The sequence below is a fragment of the Sus scrofa genome, chromosome 1 (genome assembly GCF_054392235.1).
Source record: "Sus scrofa isolate SSC_HxYL_T2T_F1_AM1 chromosome 1, Sscrofa_HxYL_maternal_Yorkshire_Landrace_v2.0, whole genome shotgun sequence".
NCBI lineage: Eukaryota > Metazoa > Chordata > Mammalia > Artiodactyla > Suidae > Sus > Sus scrofa.
Genome location: NC_139383.1, coordinates 50,701,189 through 50,725,967, shown reverse-complemented (window position 1 = coordinate 50,725,967; position 24,779 = coordinate 50,701,189). Strand labels below are relative to the sequence as shown.

The following is a 24,779-nucleotide window of genomic DNA, read 5'->3' as shown; positions in this document are numbered from 1 at the left end:
CTCCCACTCCACTTCTGTATTCTGTAATTTGGAGGTGAAGAGCTTAAGATAGTTTCCCTGGTAAATCAGAAGTTAACTCTGTTAGACTTGAAACCATGATGGGTTTTTAAAACTGTGTTAAAAAACAACCAACAACCAATCAACCAACTATGATCATAAAGCAATTTTCCCTTAAATACAATTATATGATTATGAGTAAGAATGAATACTCTGATAAACCTGGAGGATTACTGAGACTTAGAAGAAGGTGAGCTTTTTTTTTTTTAACTTAAAAAATATACAGTAACTGTATTGGGCAATGTATTAACTTAAAAAAAAAAAGGAAAGAAAGAAAGAAAGAAAAGAAAAAAAGATGGTATTTCAAATTCAGGACCAAGGCATGTGAGGATGAAAAATATGTATAGCAAAAATACTTGGTGAATAATGCATATATTTACATTTTCCAGTTACAATGCACTTGGTATATTATTGCTTAGTCAATTCATTAAATTTTCATGAACTTTTAAAAAAGTAAAGTATTATGGAACACAATAATGAGATCTCTTTTAACTACACTTAATATATGCAAATGATGTAAATTACAAAAATACTTTACAAAGGCTATAAGTTAGACAATCACGCTAGTCTATAAAGTTAATTAACAGAGTCTATTCAATTATAAATATATACCTCTAGTATTCTGAAAATAAGGAAGTGTTTTAGCTGTTCCTCCAGATAGTCATTTGCTCATTTATTAACAGCAGAAGCAATAACACAATGCTAAAAATAAACATGCATCAATTTTACAACACATACTTACAAAAACCTTCTGTCCATTACAACTGGCAAATGGAAATAGACTTTCTATCTATCCTTAGTGCATTATTATATTCACAAGTAAAACAGGAAAGGAAAATAGTGAATTTAATGCTGTTCAGCACCTTGAATAAAGTCAAAAGACTTAATAGCTATATATATCAAAACATTTGCATCTGTATCACGAAACATGTAAAGCTATTTTGTTCCATTTTAAACATGAACTATTTTATTTACATTACTCTTCAATTCAACAAATTTTAACCATATTTAAAAATTATCTGAATTCATAAAAGTATTTCATAAATTTCAACATTTAGTTATTATATATATACAAGGAAGTCCATGAAAAAAGTTAATGTAGTCAGAAAGTTCAAGCAACATTACCAAATTTAGCAAAACTGCAACCAAATCAAGGCAGAGGGCATTCAAACATTCAAAAATCTCTAGATGCTGCTAACATGAACATAAAAAGTTCCAGTAATAAAATTCAATATGAGAAATAATGTTGAAGTTACCAGTAGAAAATATATTTTAATAGGCATGACATATGTTTACTAGCAACAGTAATAATGATTTTTTAATAGAAAACTTTTATAACATTGTCATATATGAACCACCTCGTTTGAGAGGGCAAAAGAGTTGATTTCAAAAAATATATTTTAGCAGCCATAGTTTTATTTCCAGTTAAAACATAGTAAAATGTTAAAAGTAAAATTTATAATTAACTAAATAATACCCCAATACTAGAAAATTTAAAATCCCAAGCTACTCCAGCAATAATGGCCTCTAGTATGATGTGTCTGATATAAGGACTGTGGAAAGCCAATAATAAACAATCAGACATACATATGGGCTTAAGGTTTCACTGAAATACTTATGTAGCAAAATATATGAAAAAGTAATAGAAAAGTAAAAAGATAAAATTAAAAAAATATTGCACAGCCACATTACCTAGAAAGTAAAGTTGATGTTTTAAAAAGCTCTAAACATGGATGATATAAATGATCTTCCAATATAAAAAGGTATAAATATTTCTTAGAACTTATCAGCATCTACAGTTTAATATAATACATTATTTGAATCATTGTTGAATGAGGTAATTGTCAAGTCTCTAATAATGTTTTTATCCTACTGGAAATATTTGAGGGCGGCAACCAGGAAGAATTTCTCTAAAAATATTTCCGAATCAAGAACAGCTATATGTGCAGCTCTCCCAATGAGTGAATCGGCTGTATTGGGCAATGCATTGATGACATTGTAGCGAACCAAATTACAGTCCTTGCTTTGCAGAACTGGGCGAAGCAAGTTGTGAATCATTTCTGAATAAATCTGTCCTATGGAACAAACAGAAAATACGAAAATCAGTTCACATGAATGACTGGAAAAAAATTCTATGACAACTTTTATGTAATTTATAAAATTAGTTATATTATTTCCATTTAAAGCAGAAAAATGTCTTTTAAAAGGTTTTCGTCTGGAATATAATTTTTGAGACTGTTTTAGAGAAAATACAACCATATTATTGAGCCAAGTAAAATAACAAATTTATTATATATTATTGTCAACTTGATGTTTTAAATTAAAAGAATGAATACAACAGAACAAACAGTATTCTTCAATATTAAGTCACTCATGACTTACAATGAAATAAAATACCCATGCGGAGAAATTCTGATTAGTCAAAATTTAAAACTCCAGTCTAGAGCAAGTACTTTAAAAAAGTTTCCATGGCAGTCAACATTATTTCATATATTTCCAAATTATTTTGAGAAAGAAGAGAAACTTCCCATAATCGGAGGAACAATGTGAGTTTGGCTCAAAGATCAAAAATAATTTTTTATTTTTTTCTTGGTCTGCATGTTCTGCATGTTTATTTAATGCTTGGTTCTGCCTTTTTTTTTTTTTTTGCTTTTTAGGCCCGTACCCACAGCATATGGAGGTTCCCAGGCGAGGGGTCAAATCTGAGTTGTAGCTTCAGGTCTATACCACAGCCACAGCAACACAGGATTGGAGCCACGTCTGTGACCTATATACCATAGCTCATGGCAATGCCGGATCTTTAACCCACTGAGTAAGATTCATTTCTGCTGCACCATGACAGGAACTCCCCTCCTTAGTTAAATTTAATCCTAGGTATTTTACTGTTTTTGATGTGATTTTATCTGGATTATCTTCTTTTCTTTTTTCTTTTTCTTTTTTGGCTGCCTTATGGCATATGGAGATACTGGGCCAGGGATGAGATCCAAGCTGGAGTTGCAACCTAAGCCGCAGCTGCGGCAACACTGGATCCTTAACCACTGTGCGGGGAAGGGGAATTGAAACTGTCCTAACACTCTCAAGATGCTGTCAATCCCGTTATGCCACAGCTGGAACTCCTTGCTTTTGCTTTCTCATACTATATTTAGTGTATAAAAAAGCAACATTAATCTTCTATCTTGCAACTTTACTGAATTCATTTATTCTAATATTTTTTTTGTGGAGACTTAGATTTTTATATATACAGTATCATGTCATCTGCAATAGTGACAGTTTTACTTCTTCCCTTCCAATTTATATTTCTTTTTATTTCTGATTTATTTCTTTTCTGTCTGATTGCTGTGGGTAGGACTTTCAATACTGTTTGAATAAAAGTGAGAGTGGACCTCCTTGGTTTATTCCTAATCTTAGAGGAAATGCTCTCAGCTTTTTACCGTAAGTACAAAGTTAGCTGTGGGTTTTTCATAAATGACCTCTATTATATTTATATATGTTCCCTCTATATTCACTGTATTGACAGTTTTTATCATGAATGGGTGTTGAATTTTGTCAAATGCTTTTTATGCATCTATTGAGATGATTATGTGATTTTTATCCTTTGTTTTGTTAATGTGGTGTGTCATATCAATGGATTTGCAGATACTTAACCATCTTTTTTGCATCTCACTTTTGATGTATGATCCCTTTAATGTATTACTGAATTTGGTTAATATTTTGTTGAGGATTTTTGCTTTTATTTTCATTAGTGATAATGATTTATAGTTTTCTTTTTTTCATAGTGCCCTTGTATGCTTATGGTATCAAAGTGATGCTGGCATTGTAGAATGAGTTTGTAGGTCTTTTCATCTTCAATTTTTTGGAATAGTTTGAGGATAGTTGTTAACACATCCTTAAATTTTTGGCAGAATTCACCAATGAAGCTGTGTGGTGCTGGGCTTTTGTTTGTCGGGAGATTTTTTATTTTACTGATTAAATTTCATTTTGTTAATCATATGTTCATATCTGCTATTCCTTTCTAATTTTTTGCGGGGGTGGGGCCATGTCTGCAGCACATGGAATCTCCTGGCCAAGGACTGAACCCGTGCCACAGCAGTGACCCAAGCCACTGAAATGACAACACCAGATGCTTAACCCACTGTGCCACAGGAAAACTCCTTTCCTAATTTCTTTCTGCTTCGGTCTTTGGAGATTTTACATTTCTGGAAATGCATTAATTTCTTCTAGGTTGTCCATTTTATTGGTGTATAATTATTCACAGTGGTCTCTTATGATTCTTGTATTTTTGTGGTGTCAGGTGTTACAACTATTCCTCTTCCATTTCTGATTTTATTTATTTGGGTCTGCTTGCTGCATCTTTGACTAAAAGTAAGGTACAGTGCAACATGCAGCATGACAATTACTGCAATCACCAACCCCAATAATCCAGAAGAAATTAAAGTATGGATTATTTTGAGGCAGTAAAATGGAAAAGCATTTGTAATTAGATGAAAAAATGATTTTAAAAGAACTACTATTGTTTTGGCAGGAGAAAAAAAAAGGAAGAAAAATGGTGGAAAGATAGCTATTACTATCCTGTGGAAAACAAACCAAAAGGAAGGAGAAGGACAGGAGAAAGGCGGAACATGACTTTGAGAAAAATCTGGGAGAAGAGTTCCCATTGTGGCTCAGCAGGTTAAGAACCTGAGTAGTATCCATGAGGATGTGGGTTTGATTCCTGCTTCCACTCAGTGGGTTAAAGATCCGGCATTGTTGCAAGCTATGGTATAGGTCACAGATGTGGCTTGGATCTAGTGTTGCTGTGGCTGTGATATGGGGTTGGTAGCTGAAGCTCTGACTTGAGCCCTAGCCTTGAAAGTTCCATATGCCAGGGGAGTGGCCCTAAAAAGACCAAAAAAGAAAAAACTGGGAGAAACTCATGTGTAGATGAAGCTCTTGGAAACACTTCTAATTTATTTGTTACCTGACTGTTTGTCCTTTAAAGCCGTTTTGCACATTTCAATGCGGGCAGAATGATAAGGAACATAGCGATCTTGCAGAGACCCCACTAGTACAACATTTCTGAAATAATGAAGCCCTGTGAAGAAAAAATACTGAATTAGAATGCAATAATTAACCATATTTAAAATAACTTATTAGTATTATATCAAGTCCATAAATTTGATATCCTCAGTAGCATTAAGTTTATGGCTTTTAAAATACCTGATGAATTTTTTCTCCAGATTTCTATATATGCTCCACAACCTCCCCAGTTTCATTGTATGCAGTTTACTTGCTGATAGAAGAAATGTGTGTTTGTACTGTGTGAAAGCAAGGATTGTGGTGTGGGGTTAAGAGAGAGACCGGACATGGTGGACAAAGTCTATGGGAGCTATTTCATGACGTTCTTACTCTTCAAAGGACATTGATTGAAATTTAGAATTATTTCCCAAAGTAACAAAAGTACACTCTTCCATAAAAACAAACACTCTATATGAAATAATTTAAAACTGACTTTTTACTTTATGTTTTTATTTGACTCTTGCCTAATATTACATATATTTTCTCCTCATTTAAGCATGATGTCAAGAGGATAAATGCTTTGATTTTTCCAATAATAATAATGAATTTTGTGACCCATCTAACAGATTTCTGTTAGGTCTATTTAATTTTATTTCTCAGTAAATTAAGTGAATTTAGGGCTTGCACCCCTGGGATACTTTGCTAAATAACTCATTTAAGCACTGAAACCATATTCTTGACCTTTTTAATAACAGTAATGTTCTAATTTTACTATTTGGCTCAGACTAGCAAATACAAAAATCAAAATTTTATGTATTTCAATAAGATACAGGAGTTTCTGTTGTGGCTCAGCAGAAAATGAATTTGACTAGTATCCATGAGGATGCAGTTCGATCCCTGACCTCGCTCAGTGACTTAAGGATTTGCCGTTGTGGTGAGCTATGGTGTAGGTTGCAGACATGGCTCAGATCTGGTATTGCTGTGGCTATGCTGTAGGCCAGCGGCTACAGCTCTGATTAGATCCCTAGCCTGAGAACCTCCATGTGCCATGGGTGGGGCCCTAAAAAAAAAAAAAAGGACAAAATAAATAAACGAGTAAATAAATAAATAAGATACCAATCAATAATTGCAACACATTAGAAATGAATGTGCAGTACACAGAATTTTGTTCTGGAATGTTCCAGAATAAAATTTTGATACTTTCTGTGCACTGAAATTCAGATTCTTAGAGACAGGCTAACTGTGGGGACTACAGTGGACCCAGAATATGGGAGGCCATCATAGGAGCTCCTTTTCTTCTTGGAACTTAAGGATCCTAATAATGAGTCATATTTAGAAGGACATAACAATCAGGCCAAACTGGATATACCCTCAATGCCAAATATAACATCATTCCCTCCTTTTTCCAGTGAGAAAATAATACTTTCTGGCACCTGGATGTATACAATTCTGGAGATGTAAGTGAAACAATAGAATGTCTACAATAAGAATTAACTCAGTTGTACAAACATGTTTAAAACTATATTCTAGAAAGATATTAAGAAGAACTCATTTCCCTCCCCCTTCATTCTCACATTTCATGAGACATATTCATTCTCCTTTTGGCATCATTTGATTCCAATGTCTTCATCGGTACTCTTGGGAAGCATCTATATGTTCTCGAGCAGAAGTCTTTTAACTGGTATACACTTACCCCCATGGGTAATTTAAGACTCTCCATGATGTAGATAGGCATTTATGCCTTTAAGAAAACTGATTTCCAGATCCCAACTTCCATATGGGTGCTTTTCTAAAAATGACTTTTCATTCTCCTACTCTACAAGAGAAAGATTTCTCCAATTTGTTTCCATTCTTCTTAAAGTGTATGGCCCTGGGGTATACAAATCTCTGGGAGAACCAAGCAAAATATGAATGAAGTCTTACTTTCTCTCACAAAAAGTAACGTTGATATGACCAACTCAAAAAATGCATGAAACCAGTCATGGAACAGCACAGTTGGCTTTTCCATCTATCTAAAAAGTATCTATCTGTGTTCTTCTATAAGAACCACTGAGCCATGATGGGAACTCCTAAAAATACATTTTAAATTCAGTAATTATTTTATTTTTTTATGTTTCTTTTTTCTTTTGTTTTGTGCTTTTTAGGATCGCACATGTGGCATACAGATGTTCCCAGGCTAGGGGTGGGATTGGCGCTGAAGCTGCCGGATTACACCACAACCATAGCAACGCCAGATCCAAGCCATGTCTGAGATCTACACCACATCCTTAACTCACTGAGCAAGGCCAGGGATTGAACCTGCATCCTCATGGATACTAGAGGATTCATTTCCACTGAACCACAACAGGAATTCCGGTAATTATTTTAATAATATTTTTCAACAACATATTACTGACATTGTGCTTCTGTATGGAAGGTTTGCTTTTTGTATTAGCCAAGAACAAAGTTAAATAGACTACGAATCTCTTGAATCTTCTGGTTTCAATTCCTGTGCAGCAGTGTTGGCTAGAGGGTGGAAACTGAAAGAGAAACATGGCAGCTGCCCAGAGGCACGATGTAAGGGAATTATGGATACACTTCATCTAAGCTGGAATCCAGCTGATAGAGACACCTAAGGTCTGTACCTGGGAGCCTCATAGAGGAGGTTGCACTGACTGCACCTGCTTAAAGGTGGCCTGGTCCACTGGCCTCTCAGTTATCACCTCCCTCAGCCTGAGGTGACTAATTCTTGGTTGAAAAATTACCTCTAACTTGGGAGAGTAACAAGATTTCTCCATCTATAGAATGAGATAATTTAACTAGAAAGTTTCTAAATGTTGTAGTTATTTTTCAGGATTACCAAGAAAAAGATTCAAGTAAATGTTCATTACTTTTCCGGATGTATAATTACATGATTTGCGTATGAACAAACATACTAATGGTGACTTTCATCTTCATTATCTTAGTCTCCCTGATACTTCTGGCTGCTCATTTTTTCTGAAAAATTTAGGAAGTTTTAAAGCAATTCATATCGACTTATTTCTGTTTACTTTTTGGAACAGGCCAAAATAACAGGCCACCATCAGTTCAGTGGTTCAGAACTGATGATTTTGCATCCCAAGGAACATTTAGCAGTGTCTGGAGACAATTCTGTCTCTCGAAAGCAGGGTAGGGCATAGGAAGTGCTTAGCAGCGCAAGCACTACTGGCATATAGCAGGTGAAGGCTTACAATGCACAGGAAGGTCCCCCCATCAGTGACTCTGCAGCCCAGAATATCAACAGTGCTGTGCTTTCTAAAGGGACATGTTCTATGTAATATTCTTACTTTTACTCAGTTATTTTAAATACATTTGAAAGAATTTGCTTCCTTAAATAATATTAGCTGATGCTGATTCTTTTCCACACTTTCAGAAACAAAAAACAAATGTTAATTACAAATCAAGTCATACCTATTATTAAACACCTCTGTAATCTGCTGCAAGAAAAGTGTATCTTGTACCATGGCAGCCCAGCAGGAGACTGCTTTAATTGTTATATTTTCCTTGTCAGAATTCAACAGCTGGGAAAGAGATTCTAAGTAGATGTTTTTAGGAAGATCTTAAAATACAGATATTTTGGGGGTTCCCATCATGGCTTTATAGTGAACACCTACTAGTGAGAACTATAGTAAATATAGCAAAGGGAGTGGGAAAGGGTTGTCATGACAGATTCTGCTTAAAGAAAAAAGGTTAAGATACATAAAAATGACTGACATGAGGATAGCTATAATGAGTGTGATAAAACAAGTTCATATATAATGTTATAGCAGGTCAGAGATAATCTCAACAATCTTGTGATGTGGTATGCAAAGAAGTGGGGTCAATCAAAGATGACAACGAGGTATTTCAAAGCAAGTAATTTAAAGAATAGAATACTATTTTAAAAGGCCAAAAGAAGAGGAAGCAAAAGGAGAAAATATTCAAGGAAAGCTTTGGATAGCAGGTGGTGCTGTAGTTTAACTTTAGAAGATGAAGAGATTAGTTCTGAAGAGTATTAGTTCTAAAAAGATGGGCATACCCAAGAGGAGGAGTGGTAGTGCAAAAGCATCATGAAGAGAAGAAGTGCAAACATGTGAGACAGGAGACTGTAGCACAGGGCATGTGTGTAAAGAGGCAGTGCAGAGCACATAAAAGAACCAGGAACCAGACTGTAAAGAGTTTGATACACCAAACCATGGAATCTGAACTTCACCCTGAAAACTACAGGGTACTCTGTAAGATTTATAAACGGGAGCAATATGGTCTGATTTCATTTTTTAAAAAACTATTTCATCTATTAAGAAAGTGAGACTGGGGAGAAGAGGGCACTCAGGAGGCACGGTAACCAGTTTGGAGGCCACAGCAATACTCTACGTAAAAGTACTGAAAGCTGAACCAAGGTGGTGGTGAAGAAAGGAAAGAGAAGCCTCCATTAGCTACTAAGAAGGCGGGATGTTTCAGGGCTGGGTAACTCAGCAAATGTGGGGAAAGAGACAAAGAGGAGTCTAGAACAACTTCTAAGTTTCTGGCTGGGCAGATCCAAAGAAGTAAATCTGAAGGGAAAGAAAAGCTCTCTGAAAACACTGCATTTAAGGTGCCCAGGAAAGATTTAGGTAAATATATTCAGTAGGCAGGTGGGCATATAAGGCTAAGTATGCTAGTGTTTGTAGGTTAAAAAAAAAAAAAGGGAAGTAGAAAAGTCCTTGCTTGATGGCCTTGACTTTCAGATAGAATAGGAAGCAGAGTCATTTTTGGTGAAGGCAGCAATGGTAGTTTAAAGTCTGAGGAAGAACTGGAAAAGCTTTAAAGGGAATGAATAGGAACCCATGGATCCTCAGTGGAACCGACGTGCAGGTCTGTGTGTCCTGAGTGGTAGTGCTCAATAAGCCAGGTAAAGAAACAGGATTAAGTTTAGAAGATGAAGAGATTAGTTCTGAAGAGTATTAGTTCTAAAAAGATGGCTATGATAGAAATTTGTTAGATGGCTATGATATAAAACAAGGGACAATAATGTACGAATAATGAAAGTGACAATTCCTAGAGTCTGAGATATCAGGAAGGGAATGAACACAGGAGGCATAGGGTAATCTTAAGAAGATGGAGTAGTGATCTTAAATGAGTGTAAAAAGCAGATGAGATAAGGGAGTGAAGGAGAAAGGACAGGATATTACAGTGATGGAATGGAATACTGATTGAATTTTCAGGGGTGGAGTATAGCTATGGGTCTGGGTTCAAAATCAAAGAGGAATGGAAGGCTACCAGAGTTGAGACAGGCTGTGTAATGCCTGATGGATCATCTGAAGGGTTAGCTCATCAAATTACCAAAAATAATGCCTGGATTGACTACTAAGATAAAAAAAAATTCTTTTCCTAATCATAACTATGTAATAAACATTTGTCAATGAACTCTTATCAAAGTTCTCACTGAATATGTAAGGAGGGACCAGGAGGCCTTTACATCAAAGGAGACTTGACCACAGAAGAGCTAGGACCTGTACAGGCCTCATAGGAAGCAGGTGCACATGACAGTGGAGGGTAAGGACTATGGTTGGAATGGAAAGTAAGAGGACCATCTCCCTCACTCATCCTCTGTGAGCAGGAAATCTGGCTGCTTCTACATCGGGGGGTGCTAAGTATGGCCCGTGTGATCTGGACTGCTGCTTATTTTTGTTTTGGTAAATAAAGTTTTTTCAAAACACAGCCACACTCATTAGTTTATGTATTGTCTTTAGCTTTTTTTGTATGTGTGTGCTAGGATATGTTGAGTACTTACAACTGAGATCATATGGCCCACAAAGCCAAAATGTTTACTATCTAGCCCTTTAAAGAAGTTTGCCACCTTCCACTCTGTAGCCAGGGGGAGTAGGGAGGTGGGGACAGGTTGGGGAATATCCAGGTTTCAGTTATGGCTCCCCTTTCAGCAAAAAGTGGAGATAACATTCTTCGGAGAAGATAAAAATGAGAGCCATCTATTCTCCTCAAATGGAGACTTCAAAGGACACAATGGAATGTGTGTCCTTTAGAATGTGCTGGGAAGACACAAGTGTAACGATGACTCAGGGAGAGATGATAAGGTCAGAGGTGAGGTCACTTAGGAGAATGAGAATGGTAAAGGACCAGACAGGGACTTCAGGGAGTAAAAGCTCAGAAAACACATGCAAGATGGGGAATACATTTAATAATTGGTTAATGAGAGATGAATTACAAGATTCATCTAGTCATGAGAACTTGTAGAAAGTAGAGCTATTAATAGTTTTGTTTCTGACATTTTCCAGAAATGCTTCTTAATAGCCTTGGAATAGGAAAAACAAACAAACAAAAAAACCCCAAACACACACACACACACACACACACACACACATGCATATCAATTTAAAACAGGGGCTAAGGATTGGGGTTGGGGGCAGGATGGAGACATTCCAAGGCATAGTTCAAAAACTATCTTATAACTAGTATGAATTATAAATGCTAAAATTTAAAGATAATTTCAAAGCAGCTGTGCAGCTCATAAAAAATAAATACAATCATGTAAAAAAATTAAACCATGCTATCAATTACTTAGTTGTAATACTGAATCTGCTGGTTCATTATTAAGAAATTACAATTGATTGATTTTTTTTTTTTTTTTTGTCTTTTGTCTTTTTAGAGCCATACCGGCGGCCTATGGAGGCTCCCAGGTTGGGGTAGAATCAGAGCTGTAGCAGAGGCTAGGGGTAGAATCAGAGCTGTAGCAGAGGCTGGGGGTAGAATCAGAGCTGTAGCGGCCGGCCTATGCCACAGCCACACAACTTGGGATCTAAGCCACATCTGCGACCTACACCACAGCTCAAGGCAATGCCAGATCCTTAACCCACTGAGCAAGGCCAGGGATCAAACCTGTGTCCTTATGGATACTAGGTGGGCTCCTTAACCACTGAGCCACAATGGGAACTCCTGACTGATAGTTTTTCAATCAGCAGAAAAAATGCTGATAATTTATTAGCTAAAGCCTTACTTTAAAAAAGGTTTTCAAGTGAATGTGTTAAAAACTGTTGCTATAAATGTATATATACTTACCTGCTTTATTACTAAGCTTGTATAAGAAAGTTTGGCGAGGGTCTGAATGGTCTCGACATGTCAACTGCAAAAGAGAACCTGATTTTTTCCATTTCTGCATAAACCACAGACCTAGAGAATTATAAAAGATATGTGATATGTGGGAGTTATAAACTAGATATATACAGAATCATACGCCAAGGTTATAACATCCCTCGAATTAGCATTTTGTTGGCAAATAAAAAATATATTGCAAAATATTTCCATTTTCTGATAACAAACATAAACATACAAAACACATAGGTTAATGATGGGTTAACAGTGGTTAATAGACAGCTTGCCTTTTCTTTTCTTTTTCCTTTTCACAGCCACATTTGTGGCATATGAAGGTTCCCAGGCTAGGGGTCAAATTGGAGCTACAGCCTATGCCACAGCAATACCAGATCCTTAACCTGCTGAGCAAGGCCAGGGATGGAACCTGCATCCTCGTGGAGATAACATGGGGTCCTTAAACCAATGAGCCAAAATGGGAACTCCAGCCTTGCCTTTTCTATCTCATTCAGTAATGAAATAGATAATGGTCTAAGAAGAACAAATTTAGGAAAACTGTACCTTTAGATATACTTGTTCAAATTATAATGAGGCCGAGGAGGGTAAAACTTCAAACATTAGTAGATCACATGCCCAAGCACTGAGGCTTCATAGACAATAGTAGTTCAGTAACAGTAGACCAACTGGATAAGGATCAACTCTTAGAATGAACTGGATAATACTGTCTAGTAACAGCTGAATATAATTTAAGTTTCATTATTTAATTATATGTCTTTTTATTATCAGTTATCTACATTTAAACTCATCTTCCCCTTAAATGAAGGCTCAATCATTCTAGAGCAGGTTTTCAAGATTGTAGACTATTTATTTCTACTTTTGTTGATTCTAATATTGCAGGGGAAGAAAAGAGAAAAAGCCCTTTATTTGGTTAAAGCTGCTAATTGTAAGCCTATCCGGGGAAAAGTTTAATGAAGAAAGAAATTCAAAGTAGTACATCTTATTTATATTGAGTTCTATTTTGTAGTAGCTATGGATTTCATTTTTCTCATGGCCTCTTTTAGAAACTAAAAATCTCCAACCAGCTAGATTTTGAATACCACCATTTGAAATGGGATACAGAGGAAAATAGTATGGTTTATTTGCCAATGAAAGAAGTGGAGGAGGAAATGTAAATAAGAATTTCAAGGCTTTGGACTCGACTCATCTGTGGCTTCCTAGGGCAAAATCTGGACCGACAAAGAAGAATCAGATGAAGATGATCTGTTTTAAAACGTGAGGTGATTATTTTAAGTGATGGTCTTATTGAGCCCAAGACCTTTTTTTTTTTTTTTGCTTTTCAGGGCCTCACATGTGGCATATGCAAGTTCCCATGCTACTTGATTTGATACTGAGGGTAAATCAGAGCTACTGCTACCAGCCTATGCCATAGATCCGAGCTGCATCTGTGACCTACACCACAGCTCATGGCAATGATGGATCCTTAACCCACTGAGCGAGGCCAGGGATCAAACCCACATCCTCATGGATACGAGTGGGCTTCGTTAACACTGAGGCACAATGGGAACGCCCCCAAAAATTTCTTACCTGTATTAACAAGAGCACTGCTATTGTAGAGTGTACCAAGGTGAGGTCCAGAAAGTGACAGAAAGGTATGAAGTTTGTTGAGGTAATATCTAAACCGTGGCCTTGTAAGCACTGAACGGATTATTAAATTGCCCAATGAATGTCCAATAAAGCTGTAAGAGAAAAAAAATTACATTTCTCCCATAGTATTAGTTTTAAAAACAAAAATTAAAGCTGCTATCATCTACATAGATGTGAAATACTAAGAATTAAAAATTTTCTAACATGTTTTAAAACTTTGGCTCAAAACTTTGAAATAATATATCTTATATTTTGATAGAAAAACTGTGAGAATGTAGCAAAAAAATTCTTTAAAAAGTATTGACTACGTTGACTAGATGATAAATTTGCCTCTTTAGATACACACACCAATTATTTACTGTCAAGTCATGATTTAAACCAAAATAATGAAACTACTATAAGGATGATTTAGGAGAACTTATATACCAATTTCTCTTATTCTCTGGTCCACATTCCAAAGTGAGAAAGTTCTTTGACTAAGTACTTTCAAGACACAGGAAAAATATGCGTATTTTCCTACTGTGTGTTTAAGATTATACCAAAAGCTGCTGTATAGCATAGGGAACGGTATCTAATCATTTGTAATGGAACATGATGGAGGATAATGTGAGAAAAGGAATGTATATATATGTATAACTGGGTCACAGCAGAAATTGACAGAACATTGTAAATCAACTATAATAACAAATTCTTAAAAGATTATATCAAAAGAATAGCTAATATTTATAAAGCATTTCACTTTTTTTTTTTTGTCTCTTTGCTATTTCTTGGGCCGCTCCTGTGGCATATGGAGGTTCCCAGGCTAGGGGTCCAATCAGAGCCGTAGCCACCGGCCTATGCCAGAGCCAGAGCAACTCAAGATCTGAGCCGCGTCTGCAAACTACACCACAGCTCACGGCAACGCCAGATCCTTAACCCACTGAGCAAGGGCAGGGACCGAACCCGCAACCTCATGGTTCCTAGTCAGATTTGTTAACCACTGAGCCACGACGGGAACTCCCATTTCACTTTTATTAAGGCAGTTTACATCAAATGAGCCTTTTTGCTTACCACTATTTTATTTTCATTTATTTATTTATTTACTTATTTATTTATTTATTTATTTAATTTTCTTGTCTTCTTAGGGCCGCACCCATGACATACGGAAGTTCCTAGGCTAGGGTAAATCAGAGCTGCAGCTGCCGGCCCACACTACAGCCATAGTAACATGGGATCTGAGCTACGATTGAGACCTACACTGCAGCTCATGGCAATGCCAGATCCTCAACCCACTGAGCAGGGCCAGGGATTGAACCCACATCTGTATGGATACTAGTCAGGTTTGTTACTGTTGAGCTACAATGGAAACCTCTGCCTACCTCTATAAATAACAGTTTATGAATCTCTGAAGATAGTTAATAGTAAAAGAAATGATCTTGAAAGCTGTCTTAACACTGGTTTACAGATACAACCAGTGAGAAGCTGACAAACTTTCCTCCCGAGCTGAATGAAGTTCCTGAAGCTGGGATGTAAGTTTTGATAAGAGTCTTCAGTGATGGAGTTCCCGTCGTCGTGGCTCAGTGGTTAACAAATCCGACTAGGAACCATGAGGTTGTGGGTTTGATCCCTGGCCTTGCTCAGTGGGTTAAGGATCCAGCACTGCCGTGAGCTGTGGTGTAGGCTGTAGACGCAGCTTGGATCCCAAGTTGCTCCGGCTCTGGCGTAGGCCGGTGGCTACAGCTCCGATTCAACCCCTAGTCGGAAGCGGCCCTAGAAAAGGCAAAAAGACAAAAAAAAAAAAAAAAAAAAGGGTTCTCAATGAACCAGATCAAGCTTTAGGATAATCGTTGATTATACGTGACAATCTATCCTAAAAGAGGGCATATTTTGTGGATGAATGAAAAAACTGAAATAATACATTTTCTCATCATAAAATAATAAAAGGAATACAAGCTGACTATAGAAAATTTGGTAAACAGATTAAACTCCTTAAATGAAGAGAATTATTAGAATAAGAAAACGTCTTCCCTCACCCCCAACATATTCGGATCTCCACCGTATTTTAAGGAGAATTCGTTTTTAAAAAATGATTTCAAATAAAAAGGTCCCTCTTCTTCATCCTTGCTCTACCTCAAACTGGAAACAAAGTCTATAAAAGCCTATAGTATAAGGAGCCAGCTTCTTCCTCTAATCTAACTGGGATATTAAATAGTCTGTTTCTTCTCTTTTTCTGCAGCAGGAAGACTAATTGTGTCTTTTTCTTTAATTCTTATTAGACCAGAAGAAACAAATCCTTTTCTCTCTCCAATCTCTGTTCATAACACCTGATTAAATAATGAGCCATATTGGCTTGATCAACATCTCCTGTTCCCGGAAAACTGACCTTCAAAGTACAGTCATGAAACTTTGAAAGTATTTTCACTTTTTCATTTGTTTATAATTATCCATTTCCCTATAACCTTTCTCTTTGGTAACAGCTTTATTGAGACACAATTCACTTACCATACAATTTACCCATTTAAAGTGTACAATTCAGAATTCTCTTGTGATACAGCAAGTTAAGGATCTGGCATTGTCACTGCAGAGGCTCAGGTTGCTGCTGTGGCGCAGGTTTGATCCCTGGCCCAGGAACTTCCACATGCTGATGGTGTGGCTGAAAAATAAAAACAAAACAAAAAGTGTATAATGAGATGGTTTTTAGTATATTTACAGAGCAGTGCAGTCATCGCTACAAGAAATTTTATTTTATTTTACTTACTATTATTTTGGGCCACCCTGGTGGCATGCAGAAATTCCCAGACCAGAGACTGAACTTGAGCCACAGCAGTGACAATGCCAAATTCTTAATCACTAGGCCACTAGGGAACCCCCCCAAAAGAAATTTTTGAACGCTTCACCCCCTTAAAAAGAAACCTTACATTCTTTAGCTATCAACCCCCATCTCCCACTTCCTTCAGCCCTAAGCAATCACTGACCCACTTCTGTCTCAATAATTTTGCAATACTAGACAACTAGACAATTCATATAAATGGAGTCTTATAATGTGTGGCCTTTCCCTAAAATCTTTAAAATTTTTCTTTTCTCTTTAAACTAATTTGAGTTGTGGTCACCTATATTTCAAGACAGGACAACAAAATTACCAGAAATTCTGTATAATTTTCTATAATTCATAGAGATATAAAAATAAACTATGTAATAATATGGAGGTTACCTTATTTTTGAGACTGTTAGACTATATATCTGAATATATTGTATTATCTCATCCAGAAGGCGATCAGTCATGCTATCAAAATCAGCAAAAGTATCATTCTAAACAAAAGCAAAATAGATACAATATATACTGAGTATGTACAATTACAAGAGAAACTAAATATAAACATATTTTTAATTTAGGTACTAGAAATACAGTTAAAGTTCAGTGTTCTTCATCTCCTCAGAAAAGAAAATCATGGACTTGGAGAAAAGACTTGTGGCTGCCTGATGGGAGGGGGAGGGAGTGGGAGGGATCCGGAGCTTGGGCTTATCAGACACAATTTAGAATAGATTTACAAGGAGATCCTGCTGAATAGCACTGAGAACTTTGTCTAGATACTCATGTTGCAACAGAAGAAAGGGTGGGGAAAAAAAATGTAATTGTAATGTATACATGTAAGGATAACTTGATCCCCTTGCTGTACAGTGGGGGAAAAAAAAAAAAAAAAAGATCAGCGTTCTTTAGAGAAGTTGGGAAATGTAACATTCATTATATTAAAATGAGCAGTGTGAATTTCTAGGAAAAAAAATGTCCAGTGTCCTTAATTACATTTCATTTAGTTAACTGTTTAGCTCACTATCAGCAATGAGGATAAAGTTATTTACTGTGGTGTAATTAATGAAATACTTGCATAGAAATGTGAAATTCTAGAAATTTTATACATGCAAAGAGCTCATAAATCCAACTGTGAATCATTTCCACTTCCTTAAGATATGTATTAATGTTAAAGTCCATAGAAATCAGAAAAATTATTTCTGCTACTACAGGTATTTTGTAGAAAACAAATATTTAGGTAGAAAATAATAGAAAAATGTGTGCTAACACTGGAAATACATTGCCATTCTGTATGTACCTGATTTCTCTCAGACATAAGAAAATCAATTCTTCCTCCAGGCAGTCCAAGTTCAATATAAGTTTTTACTAATCGGAGATCAGCACTGTTACCTAGAAAATAAAGAAAATGAAAATTACATCTAAAGGATGAGATAAAGTTAAAGGTATAATGTGCATCCTCATATCTTGTTGCAGTTCTTGAAGACAAGCATATGGCCTAAGACTTTAAAATAGAGTCTTTGGGTTTTTTTTTTTTTTTTTTGTCTTTTTGCCTTTTTTCTAGAGCCACTCCTGCGGCATATGGAGGTTCCCGGGCTAGGGGTCTAATCGGAGCTGTAGCCACCGGCCTACGCCAGAGCCACAGCAACTCAGGATCCGAGCCGCATCTGTAACCTACACCACAGCTCAGGGCAACGCCAGATCCCTAACCCACTAAGCAAGGCCAGGGATCAAACCCGCAACCTCATGGCTCCTAGTTGGATTCGTTAACCACTGTGCCACAATGGGAACTCCGAGTTCTTGGTTTTTATTTCAAAGCTGATCTCCACTAGCCAAACAGTATCTTCCAAAAGTCTGTTTCTTCAGAGGTTTTGGTCACACTGATGCTCTTTCACTTTTCCACTTAATGGCATATTGATTTAACTGCCCGAACACACTCTGGGGAGTTCTCATTGTGGCTCAGGAGAAACGAATCTGACTAGTACACATGAGGACACAGGTTTGATGCCTGGCCTCACGAAGTGGGTTAAAGTATCTGGTGTTGCCTTCAGCTGTGGTACAGGTCACAGACACGGCTTGGATATGGTGGGGCTGTGGCATAGGCCAGCAGTTGTAGCACTGATTTGACTCCTAGCACAGAAACTTCCATATGCTGCAGATGTGGTCCTAAAAAGCAACTCTGGTGACTGCTGGCTACAGTAGCTGTAAATGACTGAATTACTCTTTACCATCAGCACTCCAGATGATCATTTAACCAACCCTGAACACATTTTAGGTTTAGATTTAATCTGCTGACTATCCTTTGGTGGTACTGGGTCAAACGAACAGAAATAAAAATCCATTTAAATAATCTAAGGTATTTAATTACTAACCTAAAAGATATCTATAAATATAAAATATTTATAGCAGACATATATTAAAATAATTATTACCTTTAAAAATTAGTTTAGTAGCTTTGCAGTTAATTCCTTTGGCTTATTTAGAAATACAAACATGTCATTACCAATTGCTGAATTTTTACTTTACCCTTCCACTATTTGTTTCTTTTAGCTATGTTATGCAGAGAGAATTAACTGTTTTACTCTTGATTTTGTAAGAAATACCTCTAGCATCTATTAGGTATATGCTTTCCATGGGCTAGAAATATATGTGCCTGATCACATTAATGAACTAGACTAGTGCTATTTAAGGCTTAAGTCTGATGCTTAGTTGTCATAATTGGGAATGGATATTGAATTTTATCAACACTTCTTACTTGATTTGCTGATGAAGTATATTTTATTAATATATTTCTTTACATTTACCTCTCTTTGCATTCTCCGAATTAAATCCTATTTGTTGTAGTTATTTCAATGTATTGATTCTACTTGCTAGAGGATTTGGGGGGGCCATTTATTTACTCATTTATTTTCTATAATATTCCTGGAGTTCTATTACTTAATATTGGTCTGCTGTTTTGTTGGAGCATGAGTGTTATATCTTTTTCAGATTTAACAACAAAGAACAAAAGAGACTACATCCTATCTTTTTTCCCCCATTATTCTGGACCAATTTATACAACATAGGGATAATGTATTCCTTGAAAATTTCAAAGAGGAATTTCGCCAGAGATTCTACTGGGCCAAGAAGTTTTTCTTGGAGGATTATTCTTTGAATTTCTTTTTCTTTTTGGCTACACCTATGGAATGTGGATGTTCCCAGGCCAGAGATGGAACTTGCACCACAGCAGTGACCCAAGCTGCTGCGGTGACGATGTTGGATCCTTAACTCTCTGTGCTACAAGAGAACACCTGAAAACTTTATTAGCAGGGGAAAGAGGTTAGTATTAGAGGTATTTTATTTCTTCAGAGTCAGGGTTTTCCTTTCTTTTTTTTTTTTTTTTTAAGAAAATCTTCCAATTTCATGAGAATTTACTAGTTTAAACCTACGTGTTTAGCACTTTCATAATCCATAAAATCTTTTGTCAATTTGTTATTATAGAATCACATTATAATACAGTAATACTCTGCTAGTCTAGAGATACTTGGCATCTTTTAACGCAATTCCTAAGAAAAAGAGTCCACTGAGTAAGCAAAACAGCTGTCATAAAGGCATAGCCAGGTATTAATAATTTAAATTATAGCCTAATTAATAGGTGAATCTTTAATTGATAGGTAGTGATTTTTCTTGTCCACAAAGTTTAAAATATCAAACTAACAGAGACAGACAGAATGACTGCATGAGGTGACAGCTGACAAAAATAACAATGAGAAGACAGAAAAATCTGAAGTTAAAATGAATAAAATGTTGGCACATGGATGTCAATCCCATGGAAATTTACTTAAAAAGAAATCTAACATTATACTCAGCAAAATCAAGTATATCTCTGTTTTAGGATATATTTAAATTTAATTAATTTTATCAATTTAGAAATCTTTTTTCAGTTCAAAGATTAAATAAAACTCAACGAGATCTACTAGGAAAAGAGAACACTGAGCTGCCGCGGATTACACGATTTGACATGACATACCATCTAGGCCATGCACACACACAATGAGATGCACTCCATCTTCGGAACTGTCCTCCTCCTCCACACTGAAATAAGGGACTGAGGATGCCAGCAGAGGAACCTCACTGTACATGAATCCAGGGAGTTTAAGGTGCTTCAGTTCTTCTTTTGCCTGAAGGAAGCTGAAGCAAAATATTATGGAAGATACTCTTTACTAAGGATTATATTTGGTTTTTAAAACAAGATAATCTGCTGAATTTAGAAAATTGAAGAAGAGGAAACCCAGAAATATTTGGTTTTAAAATAATGAAAATGTGGGATCATCTAAATGATTTAGAAAACTGATTTTATTTACTATTTTTAGTACATATTCTGACCAAATGCAACGAATATTTAAAACATGACATCACTTTAAAATATTTTCTTAAACTTGAAATCCACTAAGAAAATATTAAGAATGGAGTTATGCCTTCCATAGAATTGTATATCATGAGCATAGCAAAGCTGTGCACAGGATCAGCATCAGACTGAACAGAGGACAGTCTGATGCTGATCCTGTGATTGAATCTCACCTTCTTTGCTCCTTTTGATCCAACATAGAAGAAGGAGCTATTCTACAAAGTGTACCAGTGAGAATGGCAGGTATATCATTGAGTAGATTTGGTTATTGCTGTTTTTCTAAAAATACCAATAAGAAGGAACAGAACTAAGAGGGGGATGTGAATGAACAAAATTGGTGGCATACACATTTAAAGATGAGCAAGAAATCTAATCAAGTTGAGGACTGAGAACATCAGCAACTGTTAACTATTTTAACATTATATCATTTGGACTGGTAAAAGTAAAACCCAAAGAAACTGATGAACACTAAACTTAGTGAGATACTGGGGTGGGTGAAGACTACAGACCACTGCTTTTATTAATAATGCAGAGAGTCTGAGGTGACAGGAGGAGGTGTAACCTTCAGCTTTCTAGAATATTAGAAATTCTTCAATAATCCAATTTTACCGTGCTGGGGTCACTAGCTGTAGGCACCATGGATTTTACGTGTATACATAATTTGGAAACTTAAAAAATCTACAGTAGATATGACATTTCACTCCAGGGATTATAATTCCATCTGAAGAAAGGTAGTAGAGTATTTTGAAAACCAGTGCCATGCTGGTAAACCTATGTCATCCTCAAATTTTTATGTGATTTCTTTCACTGGCCCATGAAATTTCAATTCTGGACCCACTGACTTAGCTGAGGCAATCTGGGTCTGGTAGCTTCTAGCAATTACCTAATATTGTCTTTATTTGCTAGATGTACTTACAAAACCTAACTTTTGTCTGGGAGTTGATGGGGTAAAATGGAGGTGTTGATAGGGGATAAAAAAGGTTTTAAACTCAACCATTTCATACTTCTAACATAAAACTACCAATAGAAAATTTTAGCAACGTAGAGCCGAGAGAATGGAAAATCACACAGGGAACTACAGGTCTGTCTGTCAAATAGCATACTGAGTTCATGTCCCATCTCAGATAGCTAATCAAAGAAGCACTTTCTATACTATAGAAACCAGAGAACATGAAATATGTATGTTACCAGAGAAATATATATACACACACACACATACATATATGTTCTCTTTATGTATTTAGTAGCACATGCTATTGTGCTCCATTACTTACGCTTGTATTTGAGGTTTTGGTGAATTTTCATACCAGGAAACTGATGACGTGAAGCTGTAAGAAGTGCTGCTTGGCTGCTTTGTAATGGCATCACATTTACTCTTAGAAGAATACTTAACACTACAAGGAGACTCTCGGGGTGCAGATGGGAAGGACAGACAACCAGAAGTACAGACAGTTGGCATAGTTATACCATCCCTCAGATAGTCACTGTTAATTTTTTCGGATTTGATAAGTCTTTCCTCTTCTAGGGCATCTCTGTCTATACAGTGAGCATTTCCTGTTCCATCCAGAGCTGAATAATCTGTCTCTTCATAATACCCATTTTGAACCATTTGTTGATCCTGCTCTTCCTCCTCCTCATCTTTACCCTGTTCCTGCTGAAGATTACTAATTTCTTTTTCAGAAATTTCTTTCTGAGGGCTAACTGAATTGCTGTAGCTAATAGCATATGTGTCAGAAATATCCGTACTGCTTTGGCAGCCAAAATAATCTTCCACAAGCCCTTGCTTTACCATATCAGGACTGGCTGAAAAAGGCTCACTTGTACCCAGGTGAGTTTCATTTTTAACTGTAAGGGCTTCTGAATATATTTGTTTGAGATTTAATGCATCACTATTTTTTCTTTCCACAGTTCTGTCTTCACTAACTTCTGTACTGGTAGAAACGGAACCTGAAACAACACAAGGGGAGCCTAAAGAAACCAGTTTTGAATTTAATATAATTTCAGTCCCTGCAGAGTTACTAGATTTATTAGGACTCTGGGAGTCTTTACACATAGTGTCCAAGTTAGGTTTGGAGTTGAAACTACTTTTCACATCACTGGAAGTATCTTCATCTGAAAAAACAAATTGTAAAGGGTCTTTAGTGCTTGGATTTAAGGAATGAACTGCTATAGTTTCATTGTCCAACTGCTGTGAAAATACAACACTCTGCTGTTGCAAAATAATACTTGACTTTTTCCTATCGTCACCTTTGGGCACATCAATTGTTCCTACATTTAATACAGTTTTGCTGTCACTTAGGTGGCATTCGGGTACAACAGATTTCTTAGGGTTCTCATCAGGTGACAGCTCATCGTCAGAAGGAAGAGAGTTTATGGATGTTAAAGATGACTGGATCTCACTGAAAGCACTTGTACTCTCAGTACAATGACTGCCTAATGAAAACTTTACATTACAGTCAGGTTTCATCAAAAGCTGAGGAAATAACCTTTCATTATTGTAAAGACCTTGCCCTTGCACAGTTTCAAAGACTGCTTCAGGGTTTGGATGTGTTGCAACAGAGCTTGGTTCACTTTCCACACCTGAATCTGAGAACCGAGATGAGGTACACGTGGCATTACCATCCGGTAACCTAATTGTGTCTCCACTCACTGCAACATGATAATCTCTTGTAGAAGAAGCAGGCTGATTACTTCTTAACTTAGCTAAAGATTCTCCAATTGCACGACACTTTGCTTCCTGAAAAGCTTCCTTTTCAAGTGTTATTTCTATAGATTTAGATTTACCGTTAGATTCTAAGGACTCAAAGTTGGGTAGCTGTAAATTATCCACAAAAATTTCATCTTGTTGAAGCTCTGTCCAAGGTCCTACTTTAACAGTGATCTTCTCCCCACTGAGAGGATCTTTATTACAGGATTTGACTTGAATTGTTTTAGCTCCTGAAGTGGGGGCTGTTTGATGATCATGGCAGTCGTCTGATGAACTTCTGGGTACCACATTGTATTCCACTTGTGCAATTTCACTATCGTCCTGGGACATATCAAGTTTACCTGAAATGGACAAATTTGCACAAAGATTTAGGCTGCCCGAGTTCAAAGGGTCAAACAGGTCTGGTTGCATATTTTCAATATCTGGAGACTTTTGTTCAGTTCTCTCTGTATTAGTTGGCAAATAGCTAGCTTCCTTTTGACTTGTCTGTCTGATGTGGGTCTTTAGGTCAAAATTATATCCACATATTGTGGCATCCAGACCTTCCTTCTGACTATGTGAAGGATTGCCTTCAAAGCACTTAGAAAGATCATTTGATGCTGTACTTTTCAAACATTTGTAGCCTACCAAAACCACAGAATCCTTAGAGTTTTGTTTTATTAATTTTTTTGTGTTTTCAGGTTTCATTGTTTTCATGAGTTTAGTAACCTTAACTCTGGATTTAATTGATTCTTCATTCTTTCCTTTTAGAGACTTTGTTAGCTGCTTTTCACCTTCTGTATACCAAACACTGGAGGCCCCAGCAGGTCTGACTTTCAACTCTGGGCTGGAAAGTCCAGCTATAGAGCTTTCTTCAGTGTCATATTTATCCATTCTAGTGGACTCTGATCTCTGAAGATTCTGAATTCCCATCCAGGGTGCATCTAAGTCTTTTATCCAAAGAAAAAGAAATTCAGGTTTAAAACAAGATGTGAGAACTCATATAATTAAAACCACTTTTTCTGACTATAACTTTCTAATATCCTCAAAAATTAAAAAAAACCAGAGTGGGGAAAACAGCCCCACGTTAAGGAATGGCTTTTATGTATACTAGGTAGAATATACTGAAAATGACACACACA

At 36.4% G+C, this 24,779-nt stretch overlaps 1 protein-coding gene across 10 annotated transcripts in view; it reads right to left on the bottom strand.

Annotated features, from left to right (window-relative positions):
• Nucleotides 1-410: 410 nt before the first annotated feature.
• FAM135A (family with sequence similarity 135 member A) overlaps nt 411-24,779 on the bottom strand; it is a 136,486-nt gene continuing 112,117 nt past the window's right edge. For 4 of the 10 annotated variants that reach the window (XM_005659250.4, XM_084958711.1, XM_003353241.5 and 1 more), the window contains 8 exons: nt 22,226-23,999; nt 20,574-20,734; nt 17,865-17,956; nt 16,970-17,067; nt 13,720-13,871; nt 12,106-12,216; nt 5,015-5,128; nt 411-2,132 (listed from right to left, as the gene is read on the bottom strand). In XM_005659250.4, the coding sequence (XP_005659307.1) occupies nt 1,927-2,132; nt 5,015-5,128; nt 12,106-12,216; nt 13,720-13,871; nt 16,970-17,067; nt 17,865-17,956; nt 20,574-20,734; nt 22,226-23,999 (2,708 nt within the window). In that variant the 3' untranslated portion in view covers nt 411-1,926. Of the gene's footprint in view, nt 2,133-5,014; nt 5,129-12,105; nt 12,217-13,719; nt 13,872-16,969; nt 17,068-17,864; nt 17,957-20,573; nt 20,735-20,881; nt 21,080-21,124; nt 24,588-24,779 lie in introns of those variants that run through there. The other 6 variants (XM_021089434.2, XM_021089438.2, XM_013992626.3 and 3 more) reach the window with 4 other exon arrangements.